This window comes from Fukomys damarensis, unplaced genomic scaffold (genome assembly GCF_012274545.1).
Source record: "Fukomys damarensis isolate Sample0158 unplaced genomic scaffold, DMR_v1.0_HiC HiC_scaffold_13, whole genome shotgun sequence".
NCBI classification, from domain to species: Eukaryota; Metazoa; Chordata; class Mammalia; order Rodentia; family Bathyergidae; genus Fukomys; species Fukomys damarensis.
This window is the reverse complement of record NW_022900925.1, coordinates 2370890-2394913: the sequence shown is the minus strand read 5'-3', so window position 1 is coordinate 2394913 and position 24024 is coordinate 2370890. Positions and strand designations below refer to the sequence as shown.

Sequence of the window (24024 nt, the reverse complement as noted above, 5' to 3'; positions counted from 1 at the left end):
TTAGTGCTTAGGAGTGGCAGCTCTAAACTGGTTGATGTTTGTGTCCTGATTCTAGAAGTTATGTCTTGAAATTCTTTGTGCCTCAGTTCCCTCATTTGCAAAGTGGGGGTGTAAGGATTGTTGTGAGGTCTAGGACTGTAGAGAGTTCATACATGCAGTGCAGAGAGGAAACGCCCAGTGTGTCACAGATGCTCAAAGGAATATAAATTATAGGGCTGGGCATGTAGCTCAGTGGTATAAAGCTTGCGTCTAGCATGTCAGTGTGTCACAGATGCTCAAAGGAATATAAATTATAGGGCTGGGCATGTAGCTCAGTGGTATAAAGCTTGCTTGTCTAGCATGTGTGAAACCCTGGGTTCGAGCCACAGCATTGAAAGAAAAAAAAGCAAACCTTTGGTTTAATTTAGTTCAGACCAGTAGAACGGAACTCACTTCTGTGAAATCACTAAGTCACATTTCGTCTCAACTCTACTCTTTACTGTATGTCCATGTTTATCCAGTGAGAAGGCTGAGGTTCCCGGCAACTCCATGGTAGCAACAGAGCCCATCAATCCTTGCCTCGCTCACAGCTGCCACCTTGTGCCACAAGTGGTGTAGTGAAGCCCTTTTTTCCTCCTTTGTTCTCTTCCTTTCAGGCACAACTGCCCCTCCTGGAGGTTGGAGGGAAAATCCCTGGATTTGGAGCGCCAGAGCTGAGTGACTCAGTTCTGTTTTGGATGACCCGCAACTTTCTGTCCTGGGGTGACCTTGGAGTGATCCCACTGACCACACCCACTGATCCTGATTGCCTTTAAAGTATCTTATCTGATGCTTCTCCACTTTGGATACACAAGAAAATCACCCCAGAGAGCAGTTTAAAAACCCTGGGCCAGTGTGGCCCACCCATCCTGAGGTAGCCCAGGCATCTGTTTTGTAAAGCTCCCTGACAAAACCAGGCAAGGTGTTGCTTCCTGGCAATCAGGAGACTGAGACAGAAGGATTGCCACAAGTTCAAGGCCAGCCTAGGGTTCACAGAGAGTTTGAGGTCAGCCTTCTCAAAAACCAATGAATGAGGACTGGGAATTTAGCTCAGTGGTTCAAATGCCTACCTTGTAAGGGCAAGGACCCAAGTTCGATTCCCAGTACCAAAAAAAAGAAAAAAAGAGAGAGAGAGAATCCAATGAGTGAAAACACCAGGAATTTACCTCAGAGGTGCCATGCCTGCCTCACAAGCACAAGGCCTTGAGTTTGATTCCCAGAACCAAATAAATACATAAATAATAACTTCCTTAGGCTTCTAAGTGAGAACTGTGGCTATAGATGTGCTATCGCTATTGTTAGATCCCATTTTCACATCCCTTTTATTTTTTCCCAAGTCAACCTTGGTGCCACCCCCCTCATAACCTCTCCTCCAATCTTGGGCTGGCCAGAGCCTCTGTGGGTATCTTGACTGGCCACCCTGTGCCTAGACCCTTGCTTCTCTGACAGTGCCTTCATCTCCCATGCACCCCTCAGCTCATTCCCTGGCCAGGGGTTCAGCTGGGTGCTGAGGATGTGTCCAGACCTGTAAACCCAGGATGGCACAACACACTCATCCCCAGGATCCAAGGGAGCTTGGTTGCAGGACCCCCATACATACCGAAGTCCAGAGATGTCCGAGTCCTTTATGTAAAGTGGCATAGCATTTGCATCTAACCAAGCACATCCTCCCAGATACTGTAAACCGTCTCTAGATTACTTAACTAATACAAGGATGAATCTGCTCAACCGCTGTAACAAAATACCACAGATCATGGCTTAAACAGCAAAAGTTTGTCTCACTCTTCCGGAGGCCACAAGTATAAGCTTGGCAGGATTGTGTTCTTCTGAGGCCTCTGTAGAGAACCTCCTTCTCCCTGTATCCTCACGTAGTCTTTCCTTGGTATGTGTTTGTATCTTTGCTTCTATGAAACCAGCAGCCATCTTGGATTGCGCATTTTACCTCTTTAAAGACCCTGTGTCCAAATGGAATCAATCACATTCTGACATATTGGGGCTTAAGAAGTCAATGTACAGTCAGGCATGGTGGCACATGCCTGTAATCAATTCAAGAGGTTCAAGCAGGAGGTTCACTGTGAATTTGAGGCCTTAATTACAGCATAAGATTCTGTCACCAAAAAATAAATAAAAAACAAAGATAACATGTACATTTTGTCATGGGCTGAAGGCTGAGAGCTCAGTGATAGAGCACTTATGTAATATGCATAAGGTCCTGGTTCAGTTTCCACAAACACAGAGGCAGGCTTTTTTTTTTGAAAGACAAAGCTCAGCCCATAAAACTCAGGCTCTCCAAGTCAAATGCTGATGGGCCAAACAGGTAATGTTGACTAATGAAGTGAGCTGGGAAAGATTTGGGTCTCTCATTCTTTTATTTTCTCATTTTGAGAGAAACATAGGTAAAACATATTTCACTTTCCTCCTCACTCTGTTGAATACAAGACCAAGGACCTCTGTTCAAGGCTGTAGTCCAGCTTTCCTCCCAGAACAAGCACCTAGCACCTAGTAAGTGCTCAGTAAATAACACTGGGAGAATGAGTCAGCAGCATGGCCTGGACAGTGGGGAGTGGCAGGAGCAGGGTGAATCCTGACCAAGAGAGTAGCAGGCATCAGCTGCAGCCACCTATCACCAGATGCCCAGAAGATAGACTTCCGAATCCCCACTTCCCGGTGGTGCCAACTAGCTCACGAAGCTTAAGCCGTTCCTGCGGGCCACCTAGTGCTCCCTGCCAAGGGGCCCACACTGGGCCAGCACAGCAGCACATCCCGCTCACCTCTGCTGCTCTGCGTCTTCAAGGAGATGGGGAACGAGGCTAGGAGCCTGTGTACCTGCAGCTGCTCCCCATGACTCAGACCCTGGGCCTGTGGTTGCTCTGCAGGAGGGTGATGCTCTGGGCGCCATGGAGAAGCTGTGCCGCCAGCTGACCTACCACCTCAGCCCCCACTCCCAGTGGAGGAGGCACCGAGGGCTGGTGAAGAGGAAGCCGCAGGCCTGGTGAGTGACAGTCCCTAGGGGAGCCGCCCACACCCTCCCCACTAACTGGACCCCTCCCAGGGCAGAGACGAAGGGTTGAAGGGAAGGGCTGGGGCATAAGGAGGCGTCCTGGCTAGCGGCCTGAACAAAGTGAGGTCAGGAAGAATTTAAGGGTGGGACAAGCAGCCAAGAGCACACAGTGCTAAGGAGGGAGTGTTTTGAATTCCATGTGTTACACTGAGCACCCAGTGGAACCCCCGGGTCTCTGCAGTGTCCTCCCAGGGTGAACCCGACCCAAGCCACATCCCTGGCCCAAGCTGCATTGAGAACACTCTCAGGTTTTGCAACCCCTGCAGGAAACAAGTGGAGGGGAGCCTGGAAGGCAGGCTTCCTGGAGGAGGGAGCACCCCTGCCTTCTTCTCTGGTGACCGTAGGGCAGAGTGGCAGGCCTTCTATGAGTCTTGTCGTGAACAGGAGTATGCACTAACTGGAGGTCGACACAGTAGTAGTTGCCAAGTAGATTTTTATATATTTTATATATGTCATGCAGCAAACATGTCAATTCATGCCTGCCAGTTGCCACTCCCTGTACCTGCACAAGTCCAAGGAGCGTGACTTTGTTTCTCCTTTCCTGGTGATTGTGGTGTTCGATCTGGGGGTCCACTCCGGGCAGGTGTCCAATGTCTCGACCGAGGTCTTGTCCAAGATCTGTCTGGCAGGTTGCCGTGGAGCTAGATCGGTCACCAAGTGGGACGAGCTGGTCTTCTGCGCTCTCTTATACCATTCTAGCTGGGGGTCTGTGGCACTGGTTCAGGTTTTATCACTTCACACATATTGGGCTGTTTGAGTAGATATCGGGGTTGCACACACATTTCAGTCTTGGGGGTTACATATCAGGTTTCACACATTGAATCTGTTGGGTTAGATATCACTCTTCACGCTTGGGGGTTACATACAGGTTTCACATTAAGTCTCTCTTGGGGGGTTACATTAGGTCAGTCTCCGGAGGTTTCACTCCCCCTCCTTGGGGACACACTGATACATTGCTCTTCACATTGACAGATGATCTCTACAAGTCTTTGTCAAGGCCTTGGTGCTACTACTAAGCCATCCTTACAGGTCCCTGAAGATCAGGCAGGAAAGGCTACCCCTGCCTTCCTAGTGGAGACTGGGCTCTAGAGCGTCTTCCTTTCCCAGGAGGAAAGAACATAAGATAGACCCTGAGGAAGCCTTCTCAGGCAGATAGAGCCAGCCCAGGGAGGTAGCCAGAAAAGGGCCAGAAGGGAGGCCCCAGGACCTAGCACTTCAGGGTTGAAAAGCTCAAACTCTGAGCCTTTCCCCCAGCACACACGTGCGTGATAGGTTCATTCTTCATTCAAGAGCCACGTAAGGGAGGCTTCTTCATTCCCCACAGGGGGCTTCTCACCAATTGGAATGAAATCCAAGTAGGGTGCTATGTGCCCACACCTTCCCTCTCTGGTCTCACCTCTCGCTCCCCCACCCATGCTGCTTGAGGAACATTCCAAGCTCTTTGTAGCCTCAGCCTTGGCACCGACACTCCCACTGCTGGAACTCCTGCCGAGCTCCTCTGACAGCCCACGCTTTTTCTGTGTCTGCTCCAATGTCACCTCTTCAGAGAAGCCTTCCTGGAGCAGCCATGCCTCTACACCTACTTAGCATGTATTTATCGTCTCTCTCTCCCACAACAGACTCAAGTTAGGGATCTTGTTCACCATTGTGCCCTCAGTGCCTAGGGCAGTGCCTGGCATGCAGTAAGGGCTTAGCAGTTGTCAAAGGGGTCAATCCGGTAGGGCACAACACAGTTGCCATTTAGCCAAGATTTCCCAGCTGGTAAAGGTTGGAGCTGGACTCAAACTAAGGTCTGTGACTCCTAAGTGCAAGCTGTTAACCACACCACACAATTTCCCTTGTGCAACGCCTCTGCTTTAGTAATGACACTGACAATAGAGACCAACTTTAAGTCGTGCTGAACAAGTGCCAGGCAGTGCCCCAAGCTGTTAAATCTCCTGCCTTGAGAGCTTCACCTTTAAACTTCCGGGGGCTGGACCCCAGTCAGAAGCAACACAGCAAACTATGAACAATCCCAGCTTCAGGAGACCCCAAATATATAGCCTTACCTTCTCCTTCCCCAAGTCTGTGCCCCTTGAGCTGCTGCAGGCTCCTCTACTTCCCACTCCTGCTTAGGATGCTGGACTCAGGGCTGCCTGGATGCTTGGAATTGGGAAGAATGAGTAGTGTGCCTGGGCCTTGGCGCCAACTCAGGGGTGCCGGCAGGGCCGCTGACCCCAGAAAAAGGAACAGGAAGAAAAAGGAGCCAGGAGCAGGAGCAGCAGCTGGCAGGAGCGGAAGTGCGTGGAGAGCACTGAGCCTCCAGGCAGTCATGGCTCCCACCAGGCTCCAAAACCCACCACTGCGTCCTCCCCTGCAGGCCCTGAGGATACCCATCTAGTGGGGAACACAGACCCCAAGGAGAGACCTCAGATTTTTTGTGCCACTGCTGGGGTCAGCTCAGCTGCCACCCAAGAATAATGAAAGCAGAAGCTCAGCCTGTATTTATTTCTCCAACTCTCCTCTATAGGAAGCACTCTTCTAAATGTTTTGTATGTATTGTTCTACTGAACTGTACCACACCATTAGCTCCTTTTTTGAGGATATTAACTAGAAGTCAGTGTAGAAACAAAGGACTTAAGATGCAGGCAAACACAGGACTCACGCAGAAACACCACAGCCTTTCACTGGTAGTCTCACGCATCTGAGTCTTGACCCTCAGCCCTGACCACTCCACTCACCCAGGCTGAAAGGGGTTGAGACTGTCCTGTTTCTCCTATCCCTGCACATTTATGAAAAAGATCCCCAGTCAGACAGATGAGCACAGGTTGACCCCATGGTGGTAGCTGCTTCTGCCTCCCACAGAAGCACCGCAGCTGCCTGCCTCACTTGTTAGAAATCTGCTTGTCCTTGTCCCATCTCTTCTTCAGCCTCAAGGCTGTACTGGCTGGGAACCCTCCAGACAACACCGTGGACCTGTCAGGCATCCCACTGACTTCTCGTGACCTTGAGCGCGTGACCAGCTACCTGCAGCGCTGTGGGGAGCAGGTGGACAGCGTGGAGCTGGGCTTCACAGGCCTCACGGACGACATGGTCCTGCAGCTGCTACCAACTCTCAGCACCCTGCCCCGCCTCACCACACTAGCCCTCAATGGCAACAGGCTGACCAGGGCCCTGCTGCGTGATCTTACTGACACTCTGAAGGACTCCAGCAAGTTCCCCAATGTCACGTGGATTGATCTGGGCAACAATGTGGACATCTTCTCTTTACCCCAGCCCTTTCTGCTCAGCCTGCGCAAGCGTTCTCCAAAACAGGGCCACCTTCCCACCATCCTGGAGCTTGGTGAGGGCCCAGGCACTGGAGAGGAGGCACGGGAAGGGACTGTAGACCAGAACCCTGGCGGGAGCCCTGTATCACTTGCCAGAGACCACAGGGGCAAAGAGGCTGTGACTCAGACGTGACACTGAAGTGGGGAACCTCACCAGAGATCTGTGGAGTAGGATGGCTAAGGGAGGATTGGGGGCTCCTGCCAGGAGAGCTTAGGCTATGGTAAAATCAGCCTGGGGAGTCCTGACCACAGGCAGACCATAGGACCTGGCAGGATTTGAGCACTACTTCCCTTTAGTCTTCCCCCACACTGTAAATTCAATGTATGCCTTTGGCTCCTAAATCATTCCCAGCTCAAGAGGTTCCAAAAACCCCTCAACTCAGCCCAGGGCCTCCCCCAGACTTGGTCTCAGCAGGGGACCCATGTTTAGAGATGCTGGGAACTTCAACCAATGGGAATGTAGAGCATCTTCCCACAAGTCTAATGGGCTCCAGGAATTTTTCTGACACAGGGTCTTGCTCAGGCTGGCCTTTAACTTACTGTGTATCCCAAGCTGGCCTTAATCCCGCAGTGATCCTCAGCACACCCAACATTTTCAATATTGCATTACATTCATCCTGCCTCCCACTCACAGGAGCCTGGTCCTTATCTAGGCTAAGAACGGAAGGCCTATACTTCCTTGTGGAGCCTCAACCTCCACTTGAGGCTTCCTAAGAGGATCCTGGATGCCACTCAGCAGTGCCCAGGGCAGGCCAGGTGCCATCACAGCAAAGGCTACTTGGAAATCCCAGGCCTCCATACCACCCTATACCCCCACTGCACAGCTTTGCTTCCTTCTCAGCCCAGACTGACCTACTAGCTATATTTCAGGTGTTTTTCAGATTCCTTTAGTTCCTAAAACCCACTACAGGAGGCTCTCAAAAGGCTAGGACCATGAAGATGAACCCAAACTCCAGGTAGTATCACTGGGGGTACAGTTAGTGCCCAAAACAGCAAAGGTGTTCTCCCTACACTGACCATTAACCCAATATTCCTGGTGAAAAGGCCCCGTCAATTTCTTTAAAGCCCTTCTAGACACAATCCCTAAAACAATGCAACTGGGAACCATTCTTAAACCATATTACTTAGTACTGTGTCAAGCAAAACCTTATGGGCAACAGAATAGGGGAAAAACAGACTGCAGCCATACTATCAAGAACTAGGCGTTAGCCTCCAGCCACAGTATTTCCCATTAGGAAGGCAACAAGATGAAGGCTGGACATGTGATTTCATGGTATTGGCTAAGTATAGTTAGATCCAACTCATTCATCCCATGCTTCAAAGGACATAGACAGCAGGGACTAGCATCAAGTATGGATGCCTGAAATGCTTTGAAATTTTTGCCCTTGAAGTCTACAGTTTAAATGTTACACTGATCAGAAGTTTACTAATTTAAATGCTACCTTTTTCTTCAAATATATGTTTCTAAGAATCAATAGCAAAGACCATCTGTTATTATACTACTTAATAATGACACTTATAAACATTTCTGAAGACACAGGAGCTCCTGTTTATTGTTCAGGTTAGTGAACCACACTAAATGTGCCTGTCTTAGAAAGTTGCCAGATACAACAGTTCTGCTGAGAAGAAAGGCCTCTGATACCGGGGGTTAAGCTTCTTTCTTCTGGGATTTCAACTTTTGCTGAGATTACATCCTGTGCCATCATGCCCAACTTGTTTCTTCTGTACCAAATGCTAATGTCATTTAGGTTCTCAAACTGAATGAATGGCAGCTTCCGGTCCTTAGCCTGCAAAGAAACTAAATTTCAGTATCATTTTCTGCTCTCACCAACAGTCATTCAAAACATAAAAGATATCATCAGAAAACCGTAGGCTCACCACTAACAATCTGCCGGTAATTCCAGCTATTTGGTGATTTCATCACTTGATACCCTTCTTCTTCAAAATTAATTTTTACAACTAGCTGCTCAGTCATTCCAACATGAATGACTGTGCAGATCAAGGCTTACCTCCTCCTGGGCTGTGCTGCTGCCAGCTCTAAATCTGCACTCCAGAAATACGCCCAAACCCTGGGGAAACAAAGGCACAGCAACGTAAGGCTACAGAACAGGAAAGGCATGAGAACCTCCAAGACTACCAACTTCTTAAGTCCATCCTATTAACACTGTCCCTTACAACCTTACATAGTGGCATTTTTGTAAATGACTAAATCTACAAATCCTAAATAACTTCTTGGGTGTTACAATCTGTACTTAGTAGTGCATTTAAAAGTCACAAACCTACTAGTGTTACCTCTCATAAATGAGGACACTGTACTTCAGATCTGAGGAGATAATTTGCTCAAGATTAAACACCCAATAGAGGGAACCACTTTCTAGGTACATTCTTCTCAGTCCCACTGCCCCGAGAACTAGCCAATTCCTCCAGGACATCCTGTCAGAAAGGTCAAGGGCTACACTTACACATACAATGTTAACCAAATGAAACTGCCAAACAGCTAGGCATTCTCAACCACCAATCTCTCCAGAGACCAAAGCTTACCTGCTCCAAGGCCAACACTCCAGGCTGCAATACAAAGCTGCTGGTTTCTTCTGCCAATATACAACCTAAGTGAATGTAGAAATTCTGTCACAGCTCGGATCAACTTAACCCTGGACAACACCAAATGCTGCAGACGTGTTGACTGCAGTCAGCCAGGAGTAGTTATCGTCAGTTATCGCTTCTGACGGCACTTCCTATTAGCTATCATCAGAGCAGTCAAAACACCTCACCCCTCTCTCCAGTCCTCTTCCAACTGGAGGCATGGACACTATGTAAAACCGGAACATGTAGCTCAGTGGGCAGCTTCAATCCTCAGTACCACGTGTTAAAAAAAAAATAAGCCACCAGACACCACTTGTTTCTGCCAATGACAGTTCATATGTGTATGTTTGCTTGCCTATACAAATACATAAATGTACTTTTGCTGTACTAAGGATTGAACCCAGGGCTTCTTGTATGGTAGGCAGACTAGCTTATGGCTGTAGCTGAAACGCCATCTTAGTTTCTCTTTGAGTTTCCATATCACTGCAAAGACACACGCTATACTGTTTAAGTTACAACTAAAACATCAACATCATTACATCTCAAGTAACTAAATTACAAGTAAGTCACCTATTTTTTTGATAGTGCTGCAAGTCGAACCCACTAAGCTACACCTCCATCCCCCAAAGCGGCATACTAAACGCACCGACTTCACGATGGGATGCAGCTCCCGTCTCCAATACTGTGTACTGAGTCCGCCATCTGAAACATGGATTAAGAACAAGAACTGAGTGGAGTCTGGCAGTAACGTTTAACTATTCTGTAGAAATTTTAGGGACTGTAGTCAGATTATGTATAAATATCGTCAGTTATCGCTTCTGACGGCACTTCCTATTACTAGTTATCATCAGAACAGTCACGTATTCCTCGTGGTCCCATTACAATCCATCTATGTGTAGCCCTTGGGTTATACCCAGTTAAAGCCAAGGCGATCCGAACCTACCCAACTTTTCAGGTGTTCGGACTCCTCATGGGGACTCGGGAAATAGGATGCCGGTTTCTGCAGACACCAGACTCCTGCAGTGGTGGCACTGCCGGAAAAAAAGAGCGGTCCATGAGTCTCAGCTAACAACATTCTGCAAAATGCGGCCCTGCCATAATCTCCAACACCAGACCGCCCCGCCCAGGCCCGCAGTCGAGTTTTAGCTAACTTTCTCCAAAATCAACTTTGTAAGAAAACAAAAAAACCTGTGGTTTTTTTATCTGTCCTCGCCACCAATCTACAGCGGCCCACAAAAAAGTATACCACTGCCATGGCCACTGTAGTGGAAAAGGTCGCTCCCGTTTTAATCAGAGCCCTTAAGGAATCAGAATATCCCATAGCTCACATAAGAAGGGGTGGAACCGGCAAAGGCTCACGGGAACTTCTGCCCCATTTAACGACACAGAAACCGCGCCGCCCGGAAACTACCCCCGTCCTACTGAGAGAGTGGCCTCTTCCACGCCCCTGAGAATTCTGGGTAACGAAATGCGCCGCGAATTACGCCCCGACTGCGACAGGGCGCGATCTAGGATTTTTGCGTTTTAGTGGCGGGTCCCTTCTGGCTTATCTATTGTGAGGCTCGGATTGCGATTGCTGAATTAGAAAATGGAGACAAAGTGGTTGTGAGAGTCAAATAGGCAACGCGTGTAAAATACAGAGCCTGGGACACAGCAAGCTTCCGAAATAGTTTCAGCTCTTTAATAAGCGGAGACAGTCTGCTGTCTCCCCACAACTATTTCAAAATATACAGGGAACCTCTCAAACCCCTGCGTACTGACATACATCATTCTTTCCTTACAGTGACTTTTAAGCAGCAGAAATCTGGATCCACTTCCAGCTCCTCTTCTCTCGGTTCTAACGATGTGCCCTCTTTTCTCAACTGATTTCTCCGGACTCCTCCCTCCACGCCCTGTCTTATTTACAACTGAAAATTCTTCCTCGGCTTATTGTTTCCTTTGAGTATGTAAAAAGGTTCGGGTTTCTCCTATTTTTTAAAATAATCCTAGGCGGACATGGTGGCAGATACCTGTAACCCCGGCATTCTGGGAGACTGGAGTAGGAGAATCGCAAGTTCGAACCCAGATCGAGGAATTGAGGGAGATTGTGTCCGAAACTGAGGAAGGGTTGGGGGCCGTGTCAAAGTGGGGAGGCCCTGGGTTCAATCCTAGTGCAGTACTGGGGGAGGTCTCACTGCTATGGAGTTGAGTTTGCCTAGCACACCCAAGACCCTAGGTTCCAACTCCATCACCAAAAAGAAGAGAGATCACGAGAAAGAGAGAGGAAGGAAGGAAGAAAAAAAGTACCCAGGGCCAGGGATTTAGCTCAGTGGTTCTGCCGCCTGCCTCACAAGGACCCGAGTTCGATCCCTGGTAGAAAAAAAAAAAAAAAAAAAAAAAAACTTAAAAAAATACCTGGCTGCACGTTTTGTATGCAAATCTTATACCAAGGGAAAGCAATTCATTCGGACCTGAGAGAATTGAAACGATCAAACTTTGAGCTAACCCACTTATGCTGAAAGTTATAATTTATTGAATTTTTTGCATCAAACTCATGTAGAAAAATTCAAGAACAAAGATTTTGAAAACACAACTTAATTATGTTTCACAGTTATGTGTCCATCCAAAAAATTAAACAATAGACATAAGATGATTAATCTCAGAGTGAAGAGGGGTTTTAATGGCTCTTCCAGAAATAGCCAAGTCAAGGTGTCAAACACAAAGACCCTCAGTTTGCATGATGAATTTGGTGAGGACTGGAGAAGTGACTCAGTGATAGAGCACTTGCCTAACGTGCAATGGATAGCAGGGAATGGATGGTCAAACTTCTAAAACCTTTCACCAAATTCCCCCCTACAGACTGCAGGTATATAGGGGAAGACTGAAGGGTTAAGGACTCCTAAAGTTTCCTGGGGAACTTCTCAGGCCTTGAGAACATGACAGTGACACAGATGTCTTGTATCTTAGGAAAACCCCTCAGACTCCTACAGAGAATAGCATGGAGGGGAGAACTGAGTATAAAACCCCTCACTGGGGGAAGGGGTGACAAAAATCCAGAGCCTAAACTGGTGAAAGGAAACTAGACTACAAGATACCTTGGAGCAAATTGTTATCTGCTGTGCTCCTCTCTTCTTCCTCCCTTCCTTCTGAGTGGTTGTTTTTTTGTTTGTTTGTTTTTCTATAGGTACGTTTTACATATACACAATGATAACATCATATAGTTTCATTTGTTTTTGAGGTGAAGTCTTGTTAAATTGCCCAAGCTGGTCTCAGACTTAAATCCTCCTGCCTCAAGTAGCTGCCCAGCTTGGAAGTGAATTTACCTGATATCTGATGGTACAGAAAGAAAGAAAAGTAGCTGTGTTTGCCCAGGTTTACTGCCAAGTCTGCCCTGAGAGCAGGCACAGCACCTCAGGCAGCAGCCTGCCACCAGGGTGAGGATAGTACTAGGACTGGGGAGAGTACCTGGAGGTTTTGAAGTTGAGAATAGCCTTGTCCCATAACCCAGATGCATACACATAGAGACATGCAGATGTTAGACCGTGGGTCTCAGCAAATAATGTTTGCTGAAATAATACTTCCAAAAGAACTCGTTGTGAAAAAAGTATTTATGTTTCCACCAAAATTCAAGAGCCCCAGAACTAGCAGGTGTGGCTGAAAAGATTCCTGCTCCATCTGGCCATCAACGGGACTGGAGGACCTGGAGGGGCAGGTGGTCCTCCTGTGAGAAAGGCTCTTCCTTGTGTTGAGAGGTCAGTCCGGGATTCTTAAAGGTGCCTGTAATTACGATGGGAAACAGAAAACCTGAGAATGCTGAGGAACAGTAGACATAAGGGTTAGATGCTCAGAGAATGCAGAGGTGAAAAGAACCCATCCTGTAGAAAAGGTGGCAGATGTGGAAACCCAGAGGGAGGAAGGGGCAATGCACTGCAGCAGAGACAAGAGCCAAAGGAAGCAGAAAAACAAGGAGTATTGATTGCAGCCATGTGGACTGAGGCATGGGGAAGGTGTTGGACTACACATTACCTAACACTGAGAATGTGGCCCTCCAGGCAGCAGGGGGCAGCAGGAGCTCTGAGCCTTGAAGAGTTTTTGTCTGCACTAGTAGGAATCTAGTGGGATAAGCCGGGAGCAGAAAGATTTTGCTGAAGGGGCAAGGTGAGCTGGTTATGGTTGAGGATGCCTGTGATTCTAGCCCTCCAGAGGCTGAGGCAGGAGGATCTTAGTGTGTTTGAGGCCTACTTGGGCTGCATAGTGAGTTCAAGGGCAACCTCATTACAAAATGACTTTGTGATCCATCTCACAGAACTTAATAACAAATGTGTATGTAAATGCTTTTCACATTGAAATTATATAGATATTTGATTAAAAAATTTTTAAATGAGGCCCTGTGTCAAAAAAACACAAAAAATGCAAGCCATAGTGGTGCACACCTATCATCTAAGCACTTGGGAGACTGAAGCAAGAGAATTGCTGCAAACTGGAGGCCAGCCTAGGATACACAGTGAGTTCAAGGCCCAGAGTATGTAGCAAAGTATATTGCCTCAAAAAAAGAAAAGAAACAAATGAACAAACACAGAGAGAAAAAGAAAAAAACACAAGACAACCTGAAGGTCAGAGTACAGGCACCCTGAATTGAAAAGCAGGAGAAATGAAAGGCAGCAGCACAGAGGTGAGTGGCTTCCTGAGAAGTCCAGGTGAAAAAACCAATGTAGGGGTCTGCAGAGAGGCTCCAGCCCTGCCGTCTAAGCACAGTGGGGTGGGAATGCTACAGGTTACCTGGGAGGGCAGCCCAGGCATGGACAGCAGGCAGCGAGGTGTAGGGTTGAAGCATGGAAGGCCGTGGGCAAGATGAAGGACAAGGTGACTTTCAGAGCCTTGGCATCGAAGTAAAGGCAGGGAGACGCATAGAGTGTGAGGGTAAAAAGGAAACATTTCAGTGTGTGGGGACCGGGGCTGGGAAACTAATGGGCTTAGAGCAGAATTGGGCCAGTGGAGCCTCTACCACAGAGCTCACAGGCAACTCAGAGGCCCTTGGGGCTGGGGAATTTAGGGGATGCAGGCGAAAGCAGTTGACATTGGTAAGGAAATAGAAGGAGGAAGACAGCCAATGGAACAAAAGGTGGAAGCTCTTGAAGGTTTCAGAAATAAAGGATAGGCTGGTAGGACCTTTTAGGCACATGCCTGTGATCCCAGCACTCTTGGACGCTGAGGCAGAAGGATCACTGCAAGGTGAAGGCCAGCCTGGGCTATACAGTGAATTCAAAATCAGGCTGCACTACAGAGTGAGACCCAGTCTCAAAACCAAAAACAAAGGTAAGCTGCAGAGAATCCATGGAATGGGTATATGAGGTGGGATGAAGCGGTAGGTTTTGATGGAGGCCCTGAGTGGGAAAAGGAAAGACGTCCTGTGCTACAATGTAGAAGACACCGTGCACAGAGATGAGGAGAGGCATAACAAGGGCTTCTGTAGGATGTGAAGAGGCTGTGGGCTGGTGTGATGGGGAAAGCTTGGGATCAACCAGGCTGGCCTATAAGGCAGTGCCCTCAGGACCTAAAGCGAGGCCACCTATTTGAGGGCCAGGTAAGAAGCCTTTCCTAACTTGCTCCCCTGCTGGGGCCCCAGGCTCAGCTCAGATCAGACAGTGGGTGGGTCCTGAGTAGGCCATTTGGAATGGTTGACTGTAATCCAGACAGAAGAAAAGGTGAGGTGAGACCAGGAGAGAGACAGGGAGAAGGCGGGGCTGAGGCCTCCTCCTCCTCCTCCTCCCCCTCCCCTAGACTTCAAGATCATGTGATCCAGCAGCTACTCACCAGAAATGCCTTGCCCTGAGGGGTCTTCACACACTGTGGGCAGCGTCTGCTCCCAGGCAGCCCAGTTCACTTCCTCCACCCTGTCAATAACAAAGCAGCCCTCAAGTCCTGGGAAGCAGCATCGCATCCTACCTTAGAGAGATCAAGCCACTTCTCAAGTCAGTGAACTGTGCAGATGCTCTAGTGGACACAGGGACAGGGAGAGGTGGGATTGCCCTGCCCTGCTCTGTGGACATTGGGCCTCCCATATCCTGCCAGGAGCCCCTTCCCTCTGAGCTCTTCACAGCAGCCTGTGTTGCCCAGAGCAAGCAGAGAAGAGGGACAGAGGTCAGACCCAGCCTTGTGTTCTGGATTCTAGGAACCTTTCATACACAGAAGCCTCATTCTCTCTCCCAGCTTGACTGCATTCCCATAACACTGTGCCATTCTGGATGTGTTTGTCACCTGGATCCCTCTCCTAGCACCCAGCTTTTGCTGAGCACATAAGGAGTTATACCTCTAAGAACAGGTTGGGAGAACTGGTGGTGGGGGTGCAGCCCGGGCCAGGCCACTAGGAAGAGTCAGAGGTCACCAGGGAGGAGGCTTCAGTTTAAGCCACTCAGATGGGCAGATGGCCAGAACCACCGGCAGTGCTGCAGTGGGCTGTGCGAATCAGTATCCCTGCCCTCATTTGCCTGGGTGGATTTCTCTGGCGCTCCTCAGCCTTTCCTCTCCCACAGACCTGGCTCCTAGCCACCGCCCTAGCTTTCTGGAGAACGAGGCTGGCCTGCACCGTGGACAGGCCCCAGGGATTCCTGGGTCAGCAAGGCCCCTGCCCTGTTCTGTCCACCTCGCTCACCTGAAGCACCAACGCTCGTCAGGGCTTCCATCTGGCCTAGTGCCCAATGTCAGCAGAACGCCTGACTGCTGCTTCTTCCTCCTGCACCACCAGTAGCCATTTTCCATCTCCAAGACACAGATGGCTTTCTGAGGATAAAAGATGCATCAGACAGAGTGGCCCAGGACCCTGCCCGAAGAAAGAGGCACACAGGGCAAAGGCAACAAGAAAATACCCAACAGTAGTCCACAGTGTAATCCAAAGTCTACTACGCGTGTGGATTCGAGTCTAGCACCAACATCTGATTCTATGGTGCGGGGCCCTAACTCTCTGAATTCCAGTTTCCCTCATGTAGACCTAGGATATTGCAAGTGAAATGGTTGTTGGCAAGTCAGAGTGCAACAAAGCTGGACAATGACTTGCTCTTGCAGCGTTTCAGCCCCCAGAATTCCATATCATCTGGTGGAGAACTCCACCTGCTCTACCTTATACATATGCCTGCCGCTCGCAGACAGACAAGCGACAGGAAGCACACTGTGTGCAGGTGAGGGAACCAAGGCTCAAAGAAGACAAGGGGATGGCTGAAGACACCAAGGGGTTGGCCAGAGTCCAGGCCCTGCTCCAGCTGCCCGGTAAGCACCCGATCCTTCTTTGTGCAAGACCCAGCTGTCGTATGCACTGTAGGTGGGTGTCCGATCAGTGTCCCAGGTGCTGCAGGCTGGGCCAGCCCTATGATTTTACACCCTGACTACCTTCATTATCAAACGGGACCTATTTTCTGTATGAGGAGGATGTAAAGGTTCATTGGTGAATATGGGTGGTTCATGAAGGCAGAGATGAGCTTTATTTTGTGCAGCCCTGAAAGCTGTTGCTGGACACACCATAAAAAGTACTCCAGAAATATGTGATGCCAGGCATGGTGACAGGTGCCTGTAATCGTAGCGTCTCAGAAGTTGAAACAGGAGGAGTGCAAGTTGAAGTCCAGCTTTGGCAATTTAGTGAGACTCTGTCTCAAAATAAAAAAACAAAAAGCTGAGATGCAGCTCACTACTCCCCCAGTTCAATCCCCAGTAACACAAAAACAAAAAAAAAGGAAGAGGAAGGGGAAGGGTTGCATCCAGGAGCACATCCAGTTTTCATATCCTTCTTAGGAAAGAAGGAATGGATTGAGGAGTCTGTGGGGTGATTCTGCTAAATTGAGTAGAGTGCCCTGGGGACCCAGCCTTGGGCTCTGGGGTGGGCTGAGCTCTGTAGAGTCCTGAGAATGCCTCAGCAGACCCAGAACACAGAGTGAGGGAGAAGAGGGGAGGGAAAGCTTGCTGTGGCACCTGTAGCTTCCATATGCTCCAGCTGTCAGTGGCAACGCTGTTGACTGTCTCACTCATGAGGGCGATAAGCATGTTGAGCAGCAGGACGTAGGTGAGCATAACGTAGGCCAGCAGTAACAGCAACACTACCCCTCGGAAGCGCAGATGCTCCTGGAAGGCCAGCTCGCCCATGCCGATGGTGAACTTGAAGAGCTCCAACGAGGCATCTAGGATGGTCCTGTACGGGGCCACCTCATCCCCCTGTCCTGTCCCAGGCTGAGCAACCTCTGTGGCATTGAGGCTTGCAGGGACTTTGGGGTCCCGGGACTCCTGGCTCAGGCTCACCAGGGCTGTGGGAAGGATGGAGGGGTTCCTCAGACCGGGGGACAAATAGGGAGCCTGTACATGGCAGGGAAGGGATAAGCAGAGCCCAGAGAGGGTCTTTACCTATAGCGAAGCCGAAAAGGAAGACTAAGTAGACCAGCAGGAAGCGGAGCAGGTCCCGCAGGATAACCTGGAACACACAAGCACATGAGCTGGGCTGGGCGGCTGGGGCACCACACTCAACTCCCCAGCCCCAGAACTGAGCACAGTTCCCATTGTACCCACACAAGCATGTACACAAGCACACATACAGAAGGATAACAATGAATGTTTAAATTTTTAAAAAATGGTTACTGTTAATAACACATTGCCTCATGTAAAGGTACAAAATGTACCAATAAACCCAATGAGAAAAAGAAAATTACACATTGCCATTATTCCCCCTTCCTTAGAACACACTTATCCCATTGTTTTGCCACCCTCTGAAATAATTCTGGAAGTCCTCTTTCATGAGTGTCTGTAAAGTGTAAATAAAAAGATACAGTGAATGCTACTGCTTCCACTATATCCAGCAGAAAGCCAGACTTCTACAAACATTACACTGGTTCCTCATCCGCCTTTTTAATCAGTTCTAGTACTGTGTCCCTTCTGGCTCTTACTGAAAGTCAAAATAACCATGAAAGGCAAACATTTTAAACTGATATAGGGCATTGAAAATGGAGACTCAGACCAGCCGTGGTGGCACACAGCTATAATCCCAACACTCAGAAGGCTGAAGCAAGTGGATTGCTTCTAGTTCGAGGCCAGCCTGGACTACATAATGAGTTCAAGGTCAGACGGAGCTACAAAGCAAAACCCTATCTCAAAACACAGACACACAACAGAGACACAAACAGATATTTGTACACCGTATTTGTAGCAGCGCTATACTATTCACAATAGCCAACTTATGGAATAAAGTGTCCATCCACTGGTAAATGCATACACAAAATGTGTACCATACCATAAGATGCCATTCATCAGTAAGACGAAGTAAATCTGTCACATGCTGCAGTATGGATGAACCTTGAAGACACTGTGGTAAGTGAAATAAGCTACTCACTGGACAAGTACTATGTGATTCCATTTACATGAAGTTTCTAGAACCAGTAAATCATACAGACAGAAAGGAAATGATGGTTCCCAGGCTGAGAGAAGGCGAAAAATGTGTTGTTTAATGGGCATCAAGTTTCTTTACTAAGATGAAATAGTTCCAGGCCAGGGATTTAGCTCAGTGCTTTGACCGCATGCCTCAAAAGCATAAAGACCCGAGTTCCGTCACGACTACCAAAAAAAAGATGAAACCGTTCTGGAAATGATGATGACGGCTGCATAACAATGGGAATGTGTTTAATACCACTTACCCGTACACTTAAAATGGTACATGTTGCTTTTGCTTTTTTTTTCCAATTCTGAAAATCAAACTCAGGACTTAGCCCTTGCCAGACAGGTGGATCACCATGGACCTAAATGCCCAGCAAAATGGTAAATTTTTTTTGTTTCTTTCTTTTTTGAGGCACGGTCTCCTTTGCAATTCAGGCTATACCTGAACTGTGCAGCTCAAGCTGGCCACAGATCTCAGCCTGCACAGTGCAGGGATTACAGGTGTGTGCAACCACGACAAGCTTGGTAAATGTTTATATTAGGCTTTTCTTTTTTAATTTATTTTTATTCATTTATTTATTTATTTATCTTTAGATAAGGTCTCATGTAGTTCAGTCTAGCCTTGAACTCAAAATGGTGCCCAGGCTGGCCTAAAACAAATGGCTATCATTCCATCTCAGCCTTTCTTGGCTAGGCTCTTGACTTCTCACTGTGCAAAGCCCCTGATCCTGACCTGCCTTGCCAACTTCTTCTCCACTTTGCCTCTCTCCCCATCTGCCTGGCCTCTTGCCTCTGCCTCATGCATGCACCTCGTCCTGACTCACCATCTTCACCTTTGTTATTATCTCTGTGAAGGATGCTTCCTCCTTGACCTTGACTCTACTGTGACCAATTGTTCTATCAGATCTCCACTTAGACATCAGCTCTCTAAAGCACCCTCCACCCCATCTGTCTTCCATCATATTGTCCCATGATGTTCCTTTATACAGTTTAACAGTTGGCCGTGTAGGCAGTGGTTTCCTTAGTGTTTTTCCCCACTGGACCGTCAGCCCCAGGAGCGCAAAGACTTGTCTCTTTTGCTCACTCTTGTTATTACCAACATTTACATCAAGGCCTGGCCTGCACTGGGTGCTCCTTAAACATTTATGGAATAAATGGATGGCTGCAGATGCCCTCCTGTTCCCAGGCACAGACATACATATGAGCGTATCCTCCGCTTCTTTGTGAAGAAGGGTGCATGTGCTCCCGTGTGGGTGCCTGCAAACACACATGTGCGTGTGTCTCTGTGTCCCTGCATGCCCATACAGCACTTGCATGAACATTTGGCGAGCATCTGGGTGAGTGACACTCAGGCAGACATGCTCGTGCTCTCCTCTGCTCAGGATCGCTGTGGAGGAAGAACCCTGCTTCCTGGGGCCAAAGGGAGTCCCTCTGTGCTGTGGTGTCCAGCCCTGCCCCATCTCTCACCTTCTGGATCATGACACTGTAGATGCCCGTGTACTGGAAGCCGCGTGTATAGTACAGCAGGTTCAGCCAGCCCAGCACCAGCGAGGACACAAGCAGGGGCAGGTACCACTCAATGGACATGAAACACAAGACCTGGGATAGCACCGTGAGCAGGGCCTGGGCCAGGCTGTAGGGGCAGGGTTCCAGTCAGCTCCCGGGCCACACTTGGCAAAATCCCCCAAGTCCTACTGGCCACCCCAGACCACAGCTGTGGCTCCCACAACAGTCTGTTGGTGTGAAGTGTTCTCCCTTTGGGACTGAACCAAATCACTGCTAGACAAGTTCGTCAGCCTTTGTGGGTTTTGGTTCCCTCTCCTAACAAATAGGTATAATAACTGACACCTGATTCAGAGTGCTTTCAAGGATCGAGTGAGACACATGGAAAGAGGCAAAGCTCCACATGTGTGCAGTGAGGGCTTAGTAAAGGTAACCATCACATTGGTCCACAAGGACAGGAGTGGGAAGGGCTCCCGGCTGGATAGGAGGCAGGACTCCCAGGTCTGGCCTGTGCCCAGGTCCCGACCCTCTGGAACTCCCTGGGCTGCCCCAGTGTCATTGCCTCTAACTGCAGCCTGGTGCCCTCTTCCATACCCACCACCCCGGGCCTCAGAGATAGTGTGCAGTAGGAGTGAGAGTCCACATACAAGAGGATTTCAAAGTAGCTGTCCACAAATGAGATCCAGATGAACAGGCGGCGACGCCAGAAGTACCAGAGCTGCAGAGAAGGAGAACAGAGGGTGTGAAACTTGCTCTCCGGGCAAAAGAGGTCAGCTGTCCTCCGGACTGCGGGGCCCCTGCTCACTGCCTGCTCCCTGCCTGCTGGCCTGCCTGCATCAGGCCTGGGGAGCATCATTTTGGAGTTGAGAAGGCAGCTTTGATTTGGGAGTCTCATGAATCCTTACAAACACTCACATGGCTATGGAGCCTCTTTCAGAAAAGAACAGCTGGGCTGAGCATGCATGAGGCCCCGCGCTCCATCCCCAGTACTGAGGCGGAGGGACGGGGGAGAACAGCCTCACATAGGCACTCAGTGCCGGGGGCCTCCTGGCCCATCTAATCAGATGAAGAGCCCACATACTGCACGTGCAGAACAGAAGAGCTTCTTTCCTCCCCGTCTCCGTTGCCTTCTGAGGAGCACCCTGTACTTCAGACAACCTGAGCGTGGAACCTAATTCGACCTACTCTGTCCCAATATTTTGGTTCCAGCTTCACTCTTGCAAGCTTGCAACATTGCCAACTGGGAATGCTCTGCTGCAGGAGGTGGGCTGAGTCCCACCTGCCATCAGCCGTCTGTGCTCCCCATGTGATAAAGGCCAGCCGAGGAACTCAGGGCTAGGGGCTTCCAGCTCCATCTTCGGGGACACAGAGCCTAAACGGGCAAGGACTCAGAGAAGCCAGCTGCTACCCCATGGGTGTCCCAAAAGGCACAGAAGGGAGAGTTCCAGAGCTCCAGAAGGCAAGGCTAGGACCTGTGCCCCTCCATTGCCGGCAGGCTGGTCTTGGTGGAACTGGGTATGGGCGTCCGTTTCCCCATCAATAAAGGGATTGTTTTCAACTCACTGGCCTGTACGGAGGCCCTCACCTGGACAAGGAGGAGGTAGATCCCCCCAAGGAGGATCAAGATGTGGCCCACCAGGAGCATGGAGGTTCTGGGCGATGAGTCCAGCCATGAGGAGGCCTGCTGAGGAAGGACACATACACATTCTGGTAAGTCCTAGGGCCTCAGCTTCTCCCCAGCAGCTCAGACCAAAGCTCAGGGACCACTCTGAGCCTACACTATGGCACAGCCGAAGAAACATGGTCTCCAGGGAAGAACCCCCGGATTCTAGTGCCTTCAGAGGCACATCGTGTAGCAGTTACAAACATAGGCTCCAAGCCAGACTGCCTGAGTTCAGACCCTGACTCCAGCACTTACAGAGTGTGTGACCTTGGCTAAGTTACTTAACCTCTCTGTGCCCCTGCTTCTCTCACGTGTAACTGAGGGTGAGAAGAGTTTGTTATTCCAGAGGCTTGTTGTGAGCATTCGTGAGTTAACACATATCAATCATGTGTGGTGAGCACTGAGTGTCCACTGTGACATCTGTCATCACCACTAGGGGGCTGGCTTCTGCAGTTGGTACTCAGACCCTGGGTGCTTCACTCAGGCTGCCTTTGTAGGATGGGGCTGGTGGTCCCTGCCCCATCTGCCTCCGGTTGCTTCCAACAGGCCTCCCTAAGGACTTCTCTCCCTGCCCGTGCCTGCTCCAGGGCTGGCTGGTGGTAGGCAACAGCAGTGAAGATGAGCACGTAGATCAGATAGCACAGGAAGTTGAAGAAGAACTTGGAGATGAACTGATCCCATTTTGCCTGCAGCAGTTTGTTCAGTGGCTCCAAAACTACCATGCGGTGTCGGTGCTGGGGGAAAGAGAAGAAGAGCCTTGGGTATAGAGGTTTACAGGATAAAGACAGCAGGTATGGATAGAGCCTCCACTTCCCGCCAAGCTCCGTACAAGGGCCAAGGGAAATAGAGGGCAAAGGACCCCCAAATGGTCCCCTCCTCACCTGCCTCCACCCCAGCTCTACAGTGACCGAGGGCTGCCCCCTCCATCCCACAGCAAAGGCTGCTCAACAGAGAGAGCGCAGTGCTCGCCACAGGGACAATCCCTGTGTTGCATGGGCCACAGTGTATTATCATTAGTATGGGTCTGATGGCCAGGGTCAGGGACATGCAGCCACAGCCCCACAGGGACAGAGCAGGTGTGTTCCAGCAAGCAGCCATGACTTGTGCGGCTCTGCTGGGCCCTCTGGGCCTGGCCACGCCCCCTCGGACTCACTGGGCTCCTGCAGTGAAAGGCGATGATCTCCAGCACCGAGTTCTCCTCGCAGCTGTCCACGGAGGCCAAGTCATAGAGTGATACCCGGACAGGCCCGTAACACCACTCGGTAAACTTGCGCGAAAGGGCCTGGCACGGTGCTGGGAACTCCCGCTGCAGGATGTGCTTGAAAATCTGCAGGAGGACACATAAGTTTGCTGGCTGGGCCCTCTCCAGCCCTGATGCTGGGCCAAGCCCGGGAAACGGTCAGCACCCTGCAGAGCTACCCTTCTGCGGAGCTGCAGCACGTGTGTGCCCAAGCCCTGTACCCAAGCGCCCTTGTGAGTCTAAATTCGCCTATCCATCCTCACGTGCTCAGCCACACACGGGGCAGAATCTTTTGCCCACCCTTTCACATAGGTCATCAAACTGTGCTTCAACCTGCCAAGTACCTGGGATTACAAATTTAAACTATTTCTACCAAAAGACTTCCTCAAAAGGCCGGGGATTTAGCTCAGTGGTGCCACCGCCTGCCTCGTAAGTGCAAGGGCCTGAGTTTGACCCCTGGCACCAAAAAACAAAAGCAAAAAACTGTCACATAAATCAAAGTTTTAGACATGAAAATGAACCTCTCTGGAGAAGAGTTAGTCCAGAGAATAATATAAATACTTGTATGTATATTATGTATAATTACATCACATAAATGGTATGACAACAATATGTAAATAATATAATACAATTGCATACATAATACGTAATATATGTATGGGGAGATCAAGGTTCTTTCACATGCTAGGCAAGTGCTCAACCACTGGCTACATCTATAGTCTATATAAAAATCTCTTTTTTTTTTTCTTGACACAGGCTTTCACTATGCAGTTCAGCCTGGCCTTGATCACACAGTGATCCTTCTGCCTCACTTTTTAAAAATCTTATACAAGGAAATAAATCACAGCAAAAGCAAACACCTTTTTAAAAAAAGGTAAGTATACTTGCACACATAAATTTTTTGTTTGTTGTTTGTTTTTTTACATGGGATTTTTGTTTGTTTGTTTTGGTACTAGGGATTGAACTTGGGACCTTGGGCTTGAGAGGCAGGCAGTAGCCGCACCGAGCTAAATTCCCAGCCCTTTGATATGGGCTCGTACTATGTTACTCAAGTTGGTCCCAAACTCGTGGCTCTAATGACCATTGCACCTCAATTGCCCAGGCACGTGAGACGACAGGCATATGCCCAGTTGCACACATAAAATTTTTAATTTTTATGGAAAAAAATACCTTAAAATTAAAAACCAGACATCAGACTTGCAGAAAAATTTGCAAAGCAGGCAAAATGCTAAGTGCATTGTAAAGAACTGCTACCAATCGATAT

At 49.1% G+C, this 24024-nt stretch overlaps 2 protein-coding genes, 1 long non-coding RNA gene and 3 other non-coding genes across 9 annotated transcripts in view; 1 reads left to right on the top strand and 5 right to left on the bottom strand.

Moving 5' to 3' along the window:
* Lrrc75a (leucine rich repeat containing 75A) overlaps positions 1 to 7838 on the top strand; it is a 42298-nt gene extending 34460 nt beyond the window's left edge. For both annotated transcript variants that reach the window (XM_010618841.3, XM_033762772.1), the window contains 2 exons: positions 2895 to 3010; positions 5989 to 7838. In XM_010618841.3, the coding sequence (XP_010617143.2) occupies positions 2895 to 3010; positions 5989 to 6520 (648 nt within the window). In that variant the 3' untranslated portion in view covers positions 6521 to 7838. The remainder of the gene's footprint in view (positions 1 to 2894; positions 3011 to 5988) is intronic.
* Positions 7839 to 7916: 78 nt separating this feature from the next.
* Positions 7917 to 10253, bottom strand: LOC117285851. 3 transcript variants are annotated; one of them, XR_004516939.1, is made up of 6 exons: positions 10159 to 10252; positions 9914 to 10001; positions 9617 to 9672; positions 8929 to 8993; positions 8397 to 8456; positions 7917 to 8174 (listed from the first exon to the last, which is right to left on the bottom strand). It is a non-coding gene; the product is annotated as an uncharacterized LOC117285851 (long non-coding RNA). The 3 variants fall into 3 exon arrangements; XR_004516940.1 differs by having other exon boundaries at positions 10217 to 10234; XR_004516938.1 differs by having other exon boundaries at positions 9914 to 10253.
* On the bottom strand, positions 8244 to 8313 carry LOC117285914. Its single transcript, XR_004517045.1, has one exon. It is a non-coding gene; the product is annotated as a small nucleolar RNA SNORD65 (small nucleolar RNA).
* LOC117285964 lies at positions 9075 to 9143 on the bottom strand. The gene has a single exon (XR_004517082.1). It is a non-coding gene; the product is annotated as a small nucleolar RNA SNORD49 (small nucleolar RNA).
* Positions 9753 to 9825, bottom strand: LOC117285965. Its single transcript, XR_004517083.1, has one exon. It is a non-coding gene; the product is annotated as a small nucleolar RNA SNORD49 (small nucleolar RNA).
* Positions 10254 to 12178: 1925 nt separating the features above from the next.
* The window catches only part of LOC104858560 (transient receptor potential cation channel subfamily V member 2), a 12587-nt gene continuing 741 nt past the window's right edge, over positions 12179 to 24024 (bottom strand). Inside the window, exons 2-11 of the mRNA XM_033762726.1 lie at positions 22674 to 22847; positions 22099 to 22254; positions 21443 to 21541; positions 20505 to 20575; positions 19822 to 19987; positions 17335 to 17401; positions 16909 to 17237; positions 15602 to 15729; positions 14764 to 14843; positions 12179 to 12726 (exon numbers count right to left, since the gene is read on the bottom strand). Coding sequence (XP_033618617.1) covers positions 12632 to 12726; positions 14764 to 14843; positions 15602 to 15729; positions 16909 to 17237; positions 17335 to 17401; positions 19822 to 19987; positions 20505 to 20575; positions 21443 to 21541; positions 22099 to 22254; positions 22674 to 22847 — 1365 coding nt within the window. The 3' untranslated portion in view covers positions 12179 to 12631. The remainder of the gene's footprint in view (positions 12727 to 14763; positions 14844 to 15601; positions 15730 to 16908; positions 17238 to 17334; positions 17402 to 19821; positions 19988 to 20504; positions 20576 to 21442; positions 21542 to 22098; positions 22255 to 22673; positions 22848 to 24024) is intronic.